This window comes from Phoenix dactylifera, chromosome 12 (assembly GCF_051530095.1).
Source record: "Phoenix dactylifera cultivar Ajwa chromosome 12, Ajwa_hap1_PhDact_Kaust_v1.1, whole genome shotgun sequence".
In the NCBI taxonomy this organism is placed as follows: domain Eukaryota; kingdom Viridiplantae; phylum Streptophyta; class Magnoliopsida; order Arecales; family Arecaceae; genus Phoenix; species Phoenix dactylifera.
Genome location: NC_143201.1, coordinates 24,921,232 through 24,938,863, shown reverse-complemented (window position 1 = coordinate 24,938,863; position 17,632 = coordinate 24,921,232). Strand labels below are relative to the sequence as shown.

Genomic DNA, 17,632 nt, shown 5'->3' with positions numbered 1-17,632 from the left:
ATGAACGTTGGGTGATTGATAGTTGCCCGGCCTGGAGACAAAAAGAGAGAGATAAGAGAGGAGAAACTCCGTCGACGAAACGTGAAAGGTCTCCATCCATCATTTGCCTTAACTACAATCAAGCCAGACGTTGCAACCTACTCTCCACAGGTTCTTTTCACGTGGGGAAGGCATGAGGTCAGGTATCCGATATTACCTTAGCACAGTAGCCTTCAGATAAAATTTAGAAACAAAAATGTTCTTTAGCCTGGTAAAAAAAAATGGTATATGACATATCATACCAATATTATAAATTATATTATATTGATATTATATAGTATAACCTACCCAATGATCTTAGATCATGAAAAGTCAGATTATCTTAGGATAAGGATAATCAATGATCTTAGATATCTTGGTCATCCCATTTGAGTCATCAAGCGCCACCTTAGCATATTTGTCCTAATTATGGGGAGTTTGATGAATTTTGTATCCTGGGGCTTTATGTTATACCTCTAGCTTTCTGAAGCTTGTGGGTATGTAGAAACAGATCTCTTTAGGGCTAGTTTGAGTTGGAAGACTATGAGTTGATAAAGATGATATTGGATAGAATAGATGAAATATGTTTTGTTTTACTGAGCCTTTAGTGAATTTTGATGAAATGTACGGAGATTTTTGGATCTGGGTTCGGTTTCAGTTGCTTCAGAACACTGTTCCAGTGGTTGTGAATTGTTTCATGGCTCTTGACACAAGCTATGTGAATTGGATTTCTTTGAAATTTATTTTGTCAATTTAGTAGTTTGGTATTAATAGAAGAAATTTCTCGAGTCTGCAAGAGTTGTATTTGGCATCACAAAAAAAGAATTTAGATAGGAAATTTCACAATCTGGTTTGCTTCTTTCGGATTTTGTTGTTGGTAGATTAAACTTGGAATCGTCGATTGTTATTTGGTATTTGCTTCTTTCTGCAAATTGCAGTCAGAATTACCAGAGAAGCTGATAATAAGGTTACGGGGGATGCATATGAAACGGTACGTATTCGTCCTTGGTTATCTAAATTCTGTTTATCAGTTTCGACCACATAGTAAATGAAGCCCTCAATGAAACCACCACAAAGACTTTATTATTCAAGTTTATTATATATGGCACCTCAATACATTTGATGATGACAGATCTGATGCAAAGAGATGAAGCACCATATCATGACAGGATGATCAAAAGCATAGGGAATATAAGCCATGCAGATAAACAGATAGCAGTTTCTTAGCTACATGCACGGTCTTTGTGGATGCTGCTGCAAGCAGCTATGAGGTTACTTGGAATGGCACTTGTGCTCGCAGTAGTTGACAATGCGGTCCATGCATTGGTAGAGGGGAGGGTAGATAAGAGCCGGCGACTGGACGCATTTCTTGCACTCAGGATGGCAAGAGAACACCAAATCTTGGCACGAGCATGTAGGCGGAATAGATTTTGTGCATATGCCGCAGTTATCGCAGCATGGCCATGGCTGGCCGTTGCTTTTTCCTCCAAAACCTATAAAACGAGAAAATTAAGCCAGGAGATTATGCCAGGCTCTTGTTAAGATCAGCGAGGCAAAAAAAGACTATATACAAACTAAATTGTAGATAAGAAGGTTGGAGCCTTTTGGTGTATTAGCATTCACAACCTATCTAAGTTCTGCGTTTTTTTATTTCATATTACTTTCTTTTTTTCAATTTCTACCAATGCACAGGTAAGGATCTAGCAAAGCCTCCTCAAAATAATAGCTGGAGAGAAAAAAGGATTGGAATCGCCAACCTCCATTGTTCAATGCGGAAGTAAGCTCCGATGAGACGAAGGAATGGGCAGCAAAGAAGCAAATGGACACCGTAATTAGTGCCAAAACCATCTGGTTGCTCCTCATCATGTCTCTCTCGATCTTTTGCGTTCAGTCTTGGTCTCACTTCTTTCTACTCTGCCACTCTCTTAATTCACCCTCTATTTATAAGCCACCAGCCTCAAGGAAGAGCCCGGTGGATCAAATATTTCTCGCCTCGTCAGCAATAACGTGCGACATGCCTCAAAGGAAAAAGCCAATAGTTATTGTCAATTATTTTTTTCTCCTCCTCGGCAATCGCGTGCAGCATGCATGCATGCACCTGGCGCACTGAACATTTCCTATCAAAATTTTTAGTACTGGATGACTTTGGACGCGTGAACGATTGGAAAAACCAAGCCTTACGTGTCAGATTTACTTGTACCCTTCACCCTCACCAATGCCATGAACAAGTGAGTTCACCAGACAATATACATGATCTTCAATGAATCAATAGCAATGCCAAGAACGTGGCGATTCGTAGTGTAGGGTGCGTTCTTTTAAAAAAAAATCAGAATCAACAACTTCAATACTTCTGCTATACGTGACAAATTAGCCACTCGGTCTGTGGGTCATCGTTACCTATTATTTCGGTATCTTTTGATAATTTTAATGTGTGTAAGCTTTAATGTTGGTGGGTGTACCTACACACACATGCGGATATGCAGATGTTTTCCCTTTCCGAGATCGGTGAGGATAATTTAATCTTGCATTCAAAAAATATTATTAAAATAATTATTGTTTTGTGTGGATGATTTTAGTAAACTTTCTATTCCACAATTCTTGTTTCGTAATATACCATTATATAATATATTAGTGAATTTTACTTGTAGCTTTGAGCCTCGCCAATGCCACGAGCAAGTGAGTTCACCGGACAACATAAACTTCAATAAATTAACGGCAATGCCAAGAACCTAACGATCCTTAGCATGGGTCCGTTTTTTAAAAAATATCAGGATCAACAATTGCAATATTTTTGCTATTATACTCCGAACCTAACATTTGAGTCGACTATGTAATACGACCGCATACTTTCTAGAACAAAGCCTGAAAATTTATTACAATTTTAAAATCATTGGATAATAATAATCTCAATTCAAAACAATTAATAAAATTAGTATAATTACAAAATTTAATCATTCAACCAGTATCAGTATCGGTAATGAAGTTTAGGAACAAAATGCTCCTCGGTCAAGAAAGAAAAATGGTATCTCAATATATGATGATTAATATATAACATCAATATTATATATTGTTGTTGCGGGATTTTCACCCCGGCAACAGCCTTAGTCCCAACCGAGCCGAGCAGAAAGAGACCGCGTCCCCCACGAGGTATTGTCCGCTTTGGGCGCTCCGGTCCGCGCGTCCAGCGCTGACGGAGGGAGACGTTTCCGGCCCGCGCGTCCAGCGCTGACGGGGGGATTGCCCTCACGGTTTTGTCCCACAAAAGGGCCCTCGTGAGGAAAGGATTTCCACCCCCCATTTAAGGCACAGAACCTTTCCGCTACTAGCCGATGTGGGACTAAATTCGGGTGCACCCCCCCACAACATAGCCCCCCTAGCGGGAAGGTTCCTGTGGCGCCTCCCAGTCCTAGGGGGTAGTCTGCGGCAAGGGGCGCGGCCCTCCTTCTAGCGCCAATCTGTTGCAGGATTTTCACCCCGGCAACAGCCTTAGTCCCAACCGAGCCGAGCAGAAAGAGACCGCGTCCCCCACGAGGTATTGTCCGCTTTGGGCGCTCCGGTCCGTGCGTCCAGCGCTGACGGAGGGAGACGTTTCCGGCCCGCGCGTCCAGCGCTGACGGGGGGATTGCCCTCACGGTTTTGTCCCACAAAAGGGCCCTCGTGAGGAAAGGATTTCCACCCCCCATTTAAGGCACAGAACCTTTCCGCTACTAGCCGATGTGGGACTAAATTCGGGTGCACCCCCCACAACAATTGTATTATATTGATATTGCATATATTTATTTATGATCAATATTTTATTATAATCATATTATTTTCATATTATTATTTAATTATAATTCTAAATTACAATAGAAATATTATTATAATTTATATTTATATTATAGAATTATTTATATATTACTTCTCTATACCTTTTTTTCAAATAAAAATAAATATTAGCATTAAAATAATAATAGATTATAAACATAAATGAAACTATTGATTCTGTAATAACTATTACTATATTTTTATGTAATTATTAATTTATAGTATGAAGAATTTTGTATGCTGGGCTAGAGGTGGGCATTGGGCCGGGCCGCCCATGGCCCGGCACGAAGCAGGCCGTGCTACGGTAACGGGCCGTGCTAGGCACGGCTCATAAAAGGGGGCCGGGCTGGGTTAAGAATTTCTGGCCCACGGGCCGATCTCGGCACGGCCCATAAGGGCCTGGGCTGGCACGATTTGTGGGCCAAGCACGGCACGGCCCGCGGGAAGGGCAAAATACCCCTCAAATTAGCCGTTTTATGGCTATTGGGAGGGGCAAAATTGGTAAAAAGCTACAAATAGCTGTTATGGGCCAAAAAAATAGCCGTTATGGGCCATCCGTAACGGCTATTTTTTTTTGGACAGGCGGGTCGTGCCGGGCCCGGCATGGCCCGCCATCCCATGAGCCTAGGGCCATGCCGGGCTTAGCCTTTAGGTTAAGCGGGCCGTGTCAGGCACAGCCCGTTTAGTAATAAGCCGTGCCAGGCATGGCCCGTTTGGTCTGTGGCCCGGTGGGCCTGGGCATCGGGCCGTGCCGGGTCCGGCCCGATGCCCGTCTCTATGTTGGGCTTTAAGTTATACCTGTAATTTTTAGAAGCTTGTGGTCTCTTTGGGCCAGTTTTCTTGTTAGAGTTTGAGGAGTATGAGTTGATAAAAATGAAACTGGGGATTTCTTAAGAGTCGAATAGATAAAATAAGTTTTGTTTTACTGAGATCTTACTGAATATTATGAAATTTAGGGAGAATTTTCGATCCGGTTTCCATTGCATCAGCACACTGTTCCTGTGGTTGTGAATAGTTTCATGGCACTCGACGCAAGATGTGAATTGGATTTCTTTGAAAAGTTTCCGTCAATTTAGTAGTGTGGAATCAATAGAAGAAATTTCTCGAGTCTGCAGGAGTTATATTTGGCATCACAAAAAAGGATGTGTTACAAGAACACCTAATATATATGCATGTACAAAACCATGTATTTTGATCTGTATGTGTGCTGGGTTTTCTGTGTCTCCCCTCAGGCTAGATTGGGACTTGGGATCTTTTTGAGATTTTGTTTTGTTTCTGTATTTTTCTATCTAAAGAAATGTATCAAGCTCAATGTTTGATGCAATAATCAGATTATTGATCTTTGTGAAAGCTCAATTCTGCTGATGCAATACATTTGAGTTTCTTCGGTGTATGAGTGTTTCTGCAGTTTTGCAAGCTAATCTTGTGCAATTATCAATTGCATGTTCGCATGTTTGGAGCCATTTATTCATCATCACATTTATAATCAATAAATTGCAGTTTATTCCTTAAAAAAATTAAGTGTTTCCGTAATAGCATAAGAAAGTGAGGCTTGTGTGATGACATGTATTGAAAGACCACCAAGAATAAGGTTTGCAAAGCTCTGCATCCGTTCCTACTAATGAAACTGCTTCATGCCTTGCTGAATTGCAGCTGCACGCCACCTTGATGAATGTGAGGCACAGAAAGAGGTTCTGTCTTTTTTTGTCGCAAACATTCTCTTGTCACGTTTGTATTGTCAGAGATGTAAGATAAATGTTTCTAAATCCGGAGATGATTTAATTCAGGAAGAGGACTAGAAGATATGATTTCTTTGATGCATGGCACATCTTCAAGGTACATTGAGTAATCACATCCGAGAAGTGCATCTTTCTCAGAGGTTCAAATTTGATGAAAGTGTTAGCATGTCTCCTAATTTTAGGAGATTTGATGTGGCCCACTTGATCAAGTTTACCCACATCAAGATAAATACAACCTCGTTTAAATGGTGACTTAATCCAATCTGATTAGAGGTTATTCAAGGTTTATCTTATCAAATGGTTTCTTGATGAATGGAAACTAAAGCACTAAAGTCCTGCATACTTAATCAATGATGACCAGAGGTTAGTAAAAAATTTATTTATGTTTCATTAATTCTTCCACTGCTAACCATAAATTTCCAACAGAAAGTGTATATTATCGTTGCTGTGCTTTGATTCCCTTACCTGAGAACTTGCAAACAGAATAATTTCCATCCTCTGGATTCATATATTCAGGTACACTATGGTTCAATCTCAGTCATGAACTCAGTTCCCTTTTTTTTGCTGCCTCTCTCTCTTCCCCCCAACCCGCTCCCTTCCTCTCTCCCCTGCTTCCCTCCCTCTCACCCTCTCTAATCTTGCCACTGTGACCTCGTTACTGTTGTTTCAGAATCGGACCATTGGTACGTTGTGACACTTCTCGCACTGCAGACATGTATGCCAGATTTTGATCTTGATCTTCAGGGCAAATGTTGGTATTACTAATTTGAGGTTCTTCTACAATTCTTCTAACCAATTAGGTGCCGATTCATGCTATCTGCCCATCAGATGTTTGTTCCATGCAAATTTTTAGCCGTTCATTATAATACTGGCTAGTTACCCTGTCAGAATAAGAATGAAAAAGACCGCGTAATTTGTATCAATAATTTATTTTCCAACACTGCCATTGTTGATAATGACTGTTCGCTTATATTTTTCTCGTTAAGTAATATGAATCTATATTTATTCATTGTCATCATCTAAATCTAATTAATATGTGGTGAACTGTTAACAGGCAAGACTGCATATGTAATTTTGGGCTGTTTGCAGGTGTCAATTTCATGCATTATCAACCCGATGAGTAGATTAGAAAAAGGTGAGAATTAGTTTATCCTAATCTCGCAACAACTTTTCTACGAGGAAATATCCTAGTCTGACTAATTTATCCAAGCGCACCAAGGAAATATCCTAGTCTGACTAATTTATCCCCAGAATGCTATCCATAACCGGCATGACCCAAAAATACCTGCGAGATCGGGGGCAAGCAGTGAGTTTTTTAATTGACCTGCTGTCTTCTTGTCTCTTAGCAAAACGCATAAAATGTAAAATTTTGTAGTAGGCTGATACTTTTTGCAATAAGGCTACAAAGACCTATTTCTCGCATATTGCTTAAATTTTTGCTTTTGGCTTCGTATGGCTTCTGATTTTTGTTTGCTGTGCGAACAAATCACTAGAGATTGTGAAAAATAATATAACTTCCTGCTTCCGAAATGGCATTGGTTAGGAATCCGGCTTTGCTTTGTTCTGTTCTGAACGGGATACTTCCCTGAAGACCTAACACATCCTAACAATTTGGCTGAGCCACAGAATAAATCCTTGCATACGGTGCTTCATCTGCATTCCAATAGTTCTCAATACAATTTCCTTATTGGAGGTGCCCCTAGGTGAACTAATTGAAATGCATACCTAGAAATTGTAAATAGTTGAATAAGAAAGATCATATCTTAGTAGATCAATAGAATCGCCAACATGGATAAGGATGAACTATTATTTTATTCTGGGTGATATAATATGATCGATACCACATGCGACCTCGTGGCTCTCAATCTTTTGGAAGTATAGTTTTAATTTTCTAAAATCCAAGTCATATTCATAGATACCCTCTACCATCTTATAAATGCATTCCCCGTGCTTCAACGCACTTCCGTACAATTGCCCAGTCTAGAGACAAAAAGAGAGAGACAAGAGAGGAGAAACTCCGTCTAAGAAACGTGAAAGATCTCCATCCATCATTTGCCTTAACTACAGTAAAGCCAGACGTTGGAACTTACTCTCCACAGGTTCTTTTCACGTGGAGAAGGCATGAGGTCAGGTATCTGATATTACCTTAGGACAGTAGCCTTCAGATAAAATTTAGGAACAAAAATGTTCTTTAGTGTAGCAAAAAAAAAAAAAAAAGATATATCATACTAATATTATAAATTATATTATATTGATATTATATAGTATAACAAACACAGTGATCTTAGATCATGGAAAGTCGGATTACCTTAGGATAAGGATCATCAATGTTCTTAGATCACCTTGGTCATCCCATTTGAGTCATCAAGAGCCACCTTAGTATATTTGTCCTAGTTACAGGGAGTTTGATGAATTTTGTATCCTGGGGCTTTATGTTATACCTCTAGCTTTCGTAAGCTTGTGGGTACGTGGAAGCAGGCCTCGATCTTTAGGGCTAGTTTGAGTTGGAAGACTATGAGTTGATAAAGATGATATTGGATGGAACAGATGAAAATATGTTTTGTTTTACTGAGCCTTTACTGAATTTTGGTGAAATGTAGGGAGATTTTGAGATCTGGGTTCGGTTTCAGTTGCATCAGCACATTGTTCCAGTGGTTGTGAATTGTTTCATGGCTCTGGACGCAAGATGTGAATTGGATTTCTTTGAATTTTTTTTGTCAATCTAGTAGTGTGGAATCAATAGAAGAAATTTCTCGAGTCTGCAGGAGTTGTATTTGGCATCACAAAAGAAGAATTTAGATAGGAAATTTCACAATCTGGTTTGCCTCTTTCGGCTTTTGTCACCGGTAGATTAAACTTGGAATCGTCGGTTTTTATTTGGTATTCGCTTCTTTCTGCAAATTGTTTTGTTGAACATTACCAGAGAAACTGATAATAAGGTTACGGGGGATCCAAATGACAAGGCATCGGTCCTTTGCTATCTAAATACTGTTCATCAGTTTCGGCCAAATAGCAAACGAAGCCCTTAATCAAACCACCACTAAAGACTTTATTATTCAAGTTTATCATACATGGCATGCACCTCAATACATTTGATGATGACACATCTGATGCAAAGAGATGAAGCACCACATCATGACAGGATGATCAAAAGCATAGGGAATATAAGCCATGCAGATAAACAGATAGCAGCTTCTTAGCTACATGCACGGTCTTTGTGGATGCTGCTGCGAGCAGCTATGAGGTTACTTGGAATGGCACTTGTGCTCGCAGAAGTTGACAATGCGGTCCATGCATAGGTAGCGGGGAGGGTAGATAAGATGCAGCGACCGGACGCATTTCTTGCACTCAGGATGGCAAGACAACACCAAATCTTGGCACGAGCATATAGGCGGATTAGATCTTGTGCATATGCCGCAGTTATCGCAGCATGGCCATGGCTGGCCGTTGCTTTTTCCTCCAAAACCTATAAAGCGAGAAAATTAAGCCAGGAGATTATGTCAGGCTCTTGTTAAGATCAGCGAGGCAAAAAAAGACTTTATACATAAACTAAATCGTAGATAAGAATGTTGGAGCTTTTTGGTGTATTAGCATCCACAACCTATCTAAGTTCTGCGTTTTTTTATTTCATATTACTTTCTTTTGCCCAATTTCTACCGATGCACAGGTAAGGATCTGGCAAAGCCTCCTCAAAATAATAGCTAAAGAGAAAAAAGGATTGGAATCGCCAACCTTCATTGTTTAGTGCGGAATTAAGCTCCGATGAGTCGAAGGAATGGGCAGCAAAGAAGCAAATTGACACCGTAATTAGTGCCAAAACCATCTGGTTGCTCCTCATCATGTCTCTCTCTTTTGGTCTCAATTCTTTCTACTCTGCAGCCACTCTCTTAATTCACCCTCTATTTATAAGCCACCAGCATCAAGGAAGAGTCCGGTAGATCAATTATTTCTCGCCTCGTCGGCAACAACGTGCAACATGCCTCAAAGGAAAAAGCCATAGTCACTGTTAATTTTTTTTTTTCTCCTCCTCGGCAGTGGGGTGCAGCATTTATGCACTTGGCCCACTGAACATTTCCTTATCAAAATTTGTAGGACTCGATGACTTTGGACTCGTGAACGATTAAAAAAACCAAGCCTTACGTGTCAAATTTACTTGTAGCTTTCACCCTCACCAATGCCCTGCCATGAACACGTGGTCAGTTCACCGGACGATATACATAATCTTCAATAAATTAATAGCAATGCCAAGAACGTGGCGATTCGTCGCACAGAGCTAGTGCCTTCTTTTAAAAAAATCAGAATCAACAACTTCGGCTAACTCGGTCGGTATCTTTTGATAATGTGCGTCAGCTTTAATTAATGTTGGTGGGTGTACCTACACACATGTGGATGTGCATAGGGGCGGCAATCGAGTCGGATCAGGCATAAACAGGTCGGATCAGATACCAATCGGGTCAAAAAATTATAAATCTGAACCCGACCTGTTTATTAAACAGGTCATAAATTACAACCTGAATCCGACCTGTTTAATAAACAGGTCACCTGATCCGACTCGTTTAAGACCCGTCTAAGAAAAAAAAGAAAAAAAAGATGGGGGCCGGCAGGATGGGAGGGGAAGAGACGAGAGAGAGAGAGAGAGAGAGGAAGAGGAGAGACCGAGAGAGAGAGAGAGAAGAGACCGAGAGAGAGAGAGGCAGTAGGGTAAAGGAGAAGAAAAAAAACTGCTCATCTTCTTCCCCGATCGGCCTCCCTCGCCACGGCTGCGCCCGAGCCGCCACCCCGCACCGCCCGCGGCGTCCCCGCTGCGCCCGAGCCGCCACCCCGCACCGCCCGCGGCGTCCCCGCTGCGCCCGAGCCGCCACCCCGCACCGCCCGCGGCGTCCCCGCTGCGCCCGAGCCGCCACCCCGCACCGCCCGCGGCGTCCCCGCTGCGCCCGAGCCGCCACCCCGCACCGCCCGCGGCGTCCCTGCGGCGCCCGAGCCGCCACCCCGCACCGCCCGCGGACTCCGCCTTGCCGCGTCTCCGACGACCTCGACGCCGTTGGATCTGGAATAAGGCTTCTTCGGAGCCGTCGATTTGGAGGAGGAAAAAGGGTGGAGGAGAGGGAGGAGGAGGAGGAGAAGGGCGAGAACCATCGATTTGGAGGAGGAGGAGGAAGGGTGGAGGAGGAGGAGGAGGAGGAGAAGGGCGAGAACTGTCGATTTGGAAGAGGAGGAGAAAGGATGGAGGAGAAGAAAGAGGAGAGAATAGCCATGGGGAGGTGGACTTGAGGTTCGGAGGAGAGGAGACTCGGGGAGGGGCTGAGGGAATAGAGCTCGGCGGCGCCATTTCAATGTTTTACAAACCCTAAATCCTAATTCTAAAATCGGGCTGAATTGGGCTGAGTGAATCGGGCCTAGACAGTGAAATCGGGCTATGGAGTGAAATCGGGCCTAGGCGGAGAGTTGGGCCAGCTCTGGACTTTATCTTGTGGGTTATAACTCTCATCTATCAGCCCAATAGTTAAACGGGTTAAACGGATTAAACGGGTCAGACATCTAAAACCCGTATCCGACCCAATTAATTAACAGGTTAAACGGGTCAACCTGTTTACGACCCGAACCTGTTTACGCCAAACCCAAACCTGTTTATGGCGGGTCGAACACGGGTCGGGTTGGCGGGTCGGGTCCTATTTTGCCACCCCTAGTGCATCAGTGAGGATAATTTAATCCTGCTTTCAAAAAATATTATTAAAATAATTATTGTTTTGTGTGGATGATTTTAGCAAACTTTCTATCCCATAATTCTTGCTTGGAAATATACCATTATATAATATGTTAGTCAAATTTACTTGTAGCTTTGAGCCTCACCAATGCCACGAACAAGTAAGTCCACCGGACAACATAATCTTCAATAAATTAACGGCAATGCCAAGAACCTGACGATCCCATGGGGTCCATTCTTTAAAAAAATATGAGAATCAACTACTTCAGTATTTCTACTCTTATACTCCCAACCTAACATCTGAGTCAACTATGTAACACGGCCGCATATTTTTTAGAACAAAATCTGAAAATTTATTATAATCTCAATATCATTGGATAATAATAATCTCAATTCATAATAATTAACAAAATTAGTATAATTACAAAATTTAATCATCCATCTAGTATCAGTTTCAGTAATAGAATTTAGAAACAAAAATGCTCCTCAATCAAGAAAGAAAAATAATATCTCAATATATGATGATTACATAACATCAATATTATATATTGTATTATATTGATATTGCATATATTTATTTGTGATTAATATTTTATTATAATCATATTATTATTTAATTATAATTCTAAATTACAATAGAAATATTATTGTAATTTATATTTATATTATAGAATTATTTATATATTACTTCTCTATACCTTATTTTTCCACTCAAAATAAATATTAGCATTAAAATAATAATAAATTATAAGTATAAACGAAACTATTGATTCTGTAATAACTATTACTATATTTTTATGTCATTAATAATTTATAGTCTGATGAATTTTGTACGCTGGGCTTTAAGTTATATCTGTAATTTTTAGAAGCTTGTGGGTCGAAGGTGATCTCCTTGGGGCCAGTTTTCTTGTTGAGTTTGAGGACTATGAGTTGATAAAAATGAAACCGGGGATTTCTTAATAGTCGAATAGATAAAATAAGTTTTGTTTTACTGAGATCTTACTGAATATTATGAAATTTAAGGAGATTTTTCGATCCGTGTTCGGTTTCCATTGCAATAGCACACTGTTCCTGTGGTTGTGAATATTTCATGGCACTCGAGGCAAGATGTGAATTGGATTTCTTTGAAAAGTTTCCGTCAATTTAATAGTGTGGAATCAATAGAAGAAATTTCTCGAGTCTGCAGGAGTTGTATTTGGCATCACAAAAAAGGATTTTAAATAGGAAATTTCGCAATCTGGTTAGCTTCTTTCGGATTTAAAGAATCTGTGTTCTAGTCCAGTTGTTGGTAGACTGAAACTGGAATCGTCGATTCTTATTTGGTATTTGCTTCTTTCTGTAAATGATAGCCAGATTAAGGTTGCAAAGCCAGATTTTGTTGATCATTACCACAAAGACTTTATTATTCAAGTTTATTATGTATGGCCCCACAATACTTTTGATGATGATACATCTGATGGAAAGAGGTTTCGACTTGATGATCAAAAGCACAGGGGATATAAGGCACGTAGATAAAGCAGTTTCTTAGCTGTATGCTTGGTCTTTGGGATGCTGCTGCTATCAGCAGCTACAAGGTTACTCAGGATGGCACTTCTCCTTGCAGTAGTTGACAGTGAGGTCCCTGCTTAAATTTTTTAATTTTTTTTTACATGAATATTTTTTAAAAAATTTAAATTTATAGTAATACCTTCTTAAAATTTATATTTATTTCTACATCTTTATAAAACACTATTTTTGCACAAATATTCCTAATATAATAGCTCTTCCAACAAAACGTTAATAAAAATCATATTTATTTTAATTAAAAATAAAATAAAATTTTGAAATTACTTTTTTTCTCTATCGCAATGACATTATAAATATTTTTTTTATGCACATCTACCTATTAAGATTATTTTAGTTATTTTAATTTGAAATCGTTAATTTTTTAACGGTGTTAGATAATATGGATACATATATAAAAATAAAGATAAAAAAGAGTAGAATAATAAAATAAGTATTTTATGAGAATATACATGTAAATATTAATTTATAAGTATATTTATGCAAAATTTAATATTTAAAAAATATTTATATAAAAAAATAATTTTTTTGCGCTGAGAATGGCAAGACCTCAGCATATTACTTTGTATTGATACTTTTCCCGCTTGTGAAATGGCATTAGTGAGGAATCGGGTTTTGTTTTGTTCTGTTCTGAAGGGGATACTGACTAAAGAGTAAAGACCTAACACATCCTAACAATTCGGTAGAGCCATTGAATTACTCCTTGCGTACGGTGCTTCATGCGCAAATCCAATAGTTCTCAACACAATTTCCTCATTGGAGGTGCCCCTAGGTGAACTAATTCAAAATGCATGCCTAAAACTTGTAACTAGTTGTATAAGAAACATCACATCTCAGTACATCAATAGAATCGTCAACATTGGATAAGGATGAGTTACTTTTTTATTCTGGGTGACACGATAAGATCCATTCCGCATGCGACAAAATGGGAACTTAGTTAGGTGGGCCTCGTTGCTATAACTCTTTTGGAAGTATAGTACTAATTTTCTAAAATCCGACTCACATTCATAGAGACCCGCTACCATCTTATAAATGCATTCCCCGTGCCCCGCCACACTTCCGTACAATTGCCCGCTCTAGTCTCTAGAGACAAAAAGAGAGAGACAGGAGAGGATAAACTCTCGCCCGCCTCCGCCGATGGGTAAGGCAAATGATGCCCACGTGAAGGCACGAGGCGGCTAAGGAGACGGAAGCCTCCCCTATGCCTGTGGTGCATCATACCGCTGCAAGGATAATTGGGCCGGGACCGTTGATCGAACGGCTGGAAGTAGCCGATCCGTGCCAGTTGGCTGTAGATGGGAGATAAGGGGACGCGAGGACGGGTGCATTTCTTTTGGTTGTGCGGTGGGGCGGTTACCTTCCATGGGATACGGAAATCTCTTGCCTTGTCGGTTCCCACCGTCCTTTTTCGAGATGGTTGTCCAGTTCTTTGTTTAGAGATAGCAAGTTTTACGATACAAAAAATACTTCATCCTCATCCCCTGTTGCCTGTTGGGGACTGCTCTTAGATAGTATTTGGTACAAGATGATTATCTCAAAATCAAAAGTGATATAAGTAGAGCTAAGCGATAGTTGCACCATCGTAATCCTATGAAGCAATGATTCCAAATTATATCGATTTTGTCCAACCTAGTAGTGAGATATCTATTCTTGAGGTCGAGTATCTAATATCACCTCAGGATGGTAGCCTAGGAGCAAAAATGCTCTTTAGTCTAGCAAATATATATATATATATATATATATATATAAAATATTAATATTTCATATCAATATTATATATTATATTATATTGACATATATTATATATATGATAAATATTTTATTTATAATATATTATTAATTATATTATTGTCAAAATGTTATTATTTAATTATTATTATAATTAAAATAGAAGTATATTATTATACTTTACACTATATTATAAAATAATTTAAAATTTTACTTCTATATAGCTTATTTTTCTAATCAAAATAATATTAGAATTAATATAATAATATACTATAAGTATAAATAGAAATATTAATTCACAGTTGTTCGTTGTCTCTCAAGAGCATTCATTGAATATGTTTTCTTGAGCTCTAGTAGAGATGCTCGCGAGTGAGTGAGCTCATATGAGATCCCTCCCTCTTCCATTCGAATGAGCTATTTAATAATAATTAATATATTTGTATAAAATTAGGAATTTATAGAATTAATAAATATATTTTATAGAATATATTGATAATTATTTATTATAAGATATTTTATATGATCAATTAATATTTTTATTGAATATATTGGAGGTAGTTTTGGTTGTATATAGTCAGTAATTTTGGATTTCCATAAAATATAAAATAAGTTATTCGTGAATATCCAAGAATTTTTAAATATTGAAATATAGTATACCAGATGTGATAATCTTAGATCATTAAAGATCAGACTATTCTAGAATAAAAATTATCAGTAATCTAAGACTAACTTGGTGATTCTATTTGGGTCACCCAATGCCGTCGTAGCATAGTTGTTCTGTTTTGGACCGGTGGATAAGATATGAGTGCTTTTAAAATGGTGGCCTGGTGAATACTTTCCGTAAATTTTGCGGCAAGTGGCGGTAGCTTTGGGGCGTCTGATGAATTTTGTATGCAGGGGCTTTAAGTGATAACTGTAATTTTCAGAAGCTTGTGGGTGGAAGTTGATCTCTTTGGGCCAGTTTTCTTGTTGAGTTTGAGGACTGAGTCGATAAAAATGAAACTGCGGATTTCTCAAGAGTTGAATAGATAAAATAAGTTTTGTTTTACCGAGCTCTTACTGAATATTGATGAATTGTTGGGAGATTTTTCGATCCGTGTTCGGTTTCCATTGCATCAGCACACTGTTCTTGTGGCTGTGAATAGTTTTATGGCACTTGACACAAGATGCGAATCGGATTTTTTCTTTCACAATTCTTTTTGTCAATTTAGTTGTGTGGAATCAGTAGAAGAAATTTCTCAAACTCTGCGGGAGTTGTATTTAGCGCCACAAAAAAGGGAATTTAGGTAGGAAGTTTCACAAGCTGGCCTGTTTGCTCATTCGAATTTTAGGAATCTGTGTTCAATTCCAGTTGTTGGTATAGATTACAATTAGAATCGTCTAAACGTCGAAAATCAGTGGAGTCTCCGAAAATTTTCTTTTCATTTGTGGTAGTCGTATTTGTGACGCCAGATTTTGTTGCAAATTGCAGTCAGAATTGAGGTTCCAAAGCCAGATTTTGTTGAGCAGTACCAGATAAGTAATAAGGTCATGGAGGATCATATGAAAAGGTGTTCCTCCCTGGTTATTTGTACTGTTTATCAGTTTCGGCCAAATAGCAAACGAAGCCCTTCATCAAACCACCACAAAGACTTTATTATGCAAGTTTATTATACATGGCACCTCAATACATTTGATGACGACGCATCTGATGCAAAGAGATGAAGCACCATACCATGACTCGATGATCGAAAGCATAGGGGATACAAGGCATGCAGATAAACAGAGAGCAGTTTCTTAGCTACATGCACGGTCTCTGTGGATGCTGCTGCAAGCAGCCATGAGCTTACTTAGAATGGCACTTGTGCTCACAGTAGTTGACGATGAGGTCCTTGCATTGGTAGAGGGGAGGGAAGATACGATACGGCATCTGGACGCAATTTTTGCACTCAGGATGGCAAGACCGCACCAAATCATTGCATGTGCACTGAGGCGGAATAGATTTGGTGCATATGCCGCAGTTATTGCAGCATGGCCATGGCCGGCCGTTGCTTTTTCGTTCAAAACCTGCAATGCATCGTAAAGGAGAAAAGCCATGAGATGTCAAGCTCCTGTTACGATTAGCTTTAATATAGGAGGCAGAAAAAGATTATATATGTAAACTAAATTGTAGATAATAATAACTAAAGAGAGAAAAGGATTGGAATCGCCAACCGTCACTGATTAATGTGGAAGCAAGCTCCAATGAGTCGAAGGAATGGGCAGCAAAGAAGCAAATTGACACAGTAATTAGTGCCAAAACCATCTTGTTGCTCCTCATCATGTCTCTCTCGTTTGGGCTCACTTCTTTCTAGCCTGCCACTCTTTTAATTCACCCTCTATTTATAGGCCACCAGCCTCAAGGAAGAGCCCGGTAGATCAATTATTTTTTCGCCTCGTCAGCAATCACGTGCGACATGACTCAAGGGAAAAGGCCAATTAATGGTTGTTGTCAAATTTTTTTTCCTCCTCCTCGGCAATCGCGTGCAGCATGCATGCATGCACATGGCGCACTGAACATTAATTTCCTATCAAAATTTATAGTAGGAACGACTGGAAAGATCGAGCCTTACGTGTCAAATTTTCTTGCAGCTTTCAGCCTCACCAATGCCATGAACAAGTGCGTTCACCGGACAACATAATCTTCAATAAATTAACAGCAATGCCAAGAACCTAACGATTCGTAGTGTGGGGTGTGTTCTTTAAAAAAGAAAAAAAATCAGAATCAACAACTTCAATACTCATGCTAAACTTGATAAATTAGCCACTTGGTCATCGTCGCCAATTATTTCGGTATCTTTTGATAATTTAATCTGTGTCAACTTCAATGTTGGTGGGTGTATCTACACACGCATGCCGATATAAACGTGTTTTCCTTTCCCGAGAGGCAAATTTGATGTGATATGCACGTACGTCCTTTGAGTAAAGTTGGTGGCTCCCAGACTTTACAACGATTTAATCATCGAATAAGCTGGAGGATACCAAAATTCTTCGATTAAAACATCATTGATGTTATAGTTTCATGAAAAATTATCGCTGCCATTTTTTCCTCGTT

At 39.4% G+C, this 17,632-nt stretch overlaps 1 protein-coding gene across 1 annotated transcript; it reads right to left on the bottom strand.

Annotated features, from left to right (window-relative positions):
* Nucleotides 1–8,672: 8,672 nt before the first annotated feature.
* Nucleotides 8,673–16,912, bottom strand: LOC103718139 (Bowman-Birk type bran trypsin inhibitor-like). The gene is made up of 4 exons (XM_089926791.1): nucleotides 16,753–16,912; nucleotides 16,388–16,605; nucleotides 9,297–9,432; nucleotides 8,673–9,030 (listed from the first exon to the last, which is right to left on the bottom strand). The coding sequence occupies exons 1-4, from the start codon at nucleotides 16,859–16,861 to the stop codon at nucleotides 8,810–8,812; spliced, it is 684 nt and encodes a 227-aa protein (XP_089782917.1). The 5' UTR covers nucleotides 16,862–16,912; the 3' UTR covers nucleotides 8,673–8,809.
* Nucleotides 16,913–17,632: the final 720 nt, after the last annotated feature.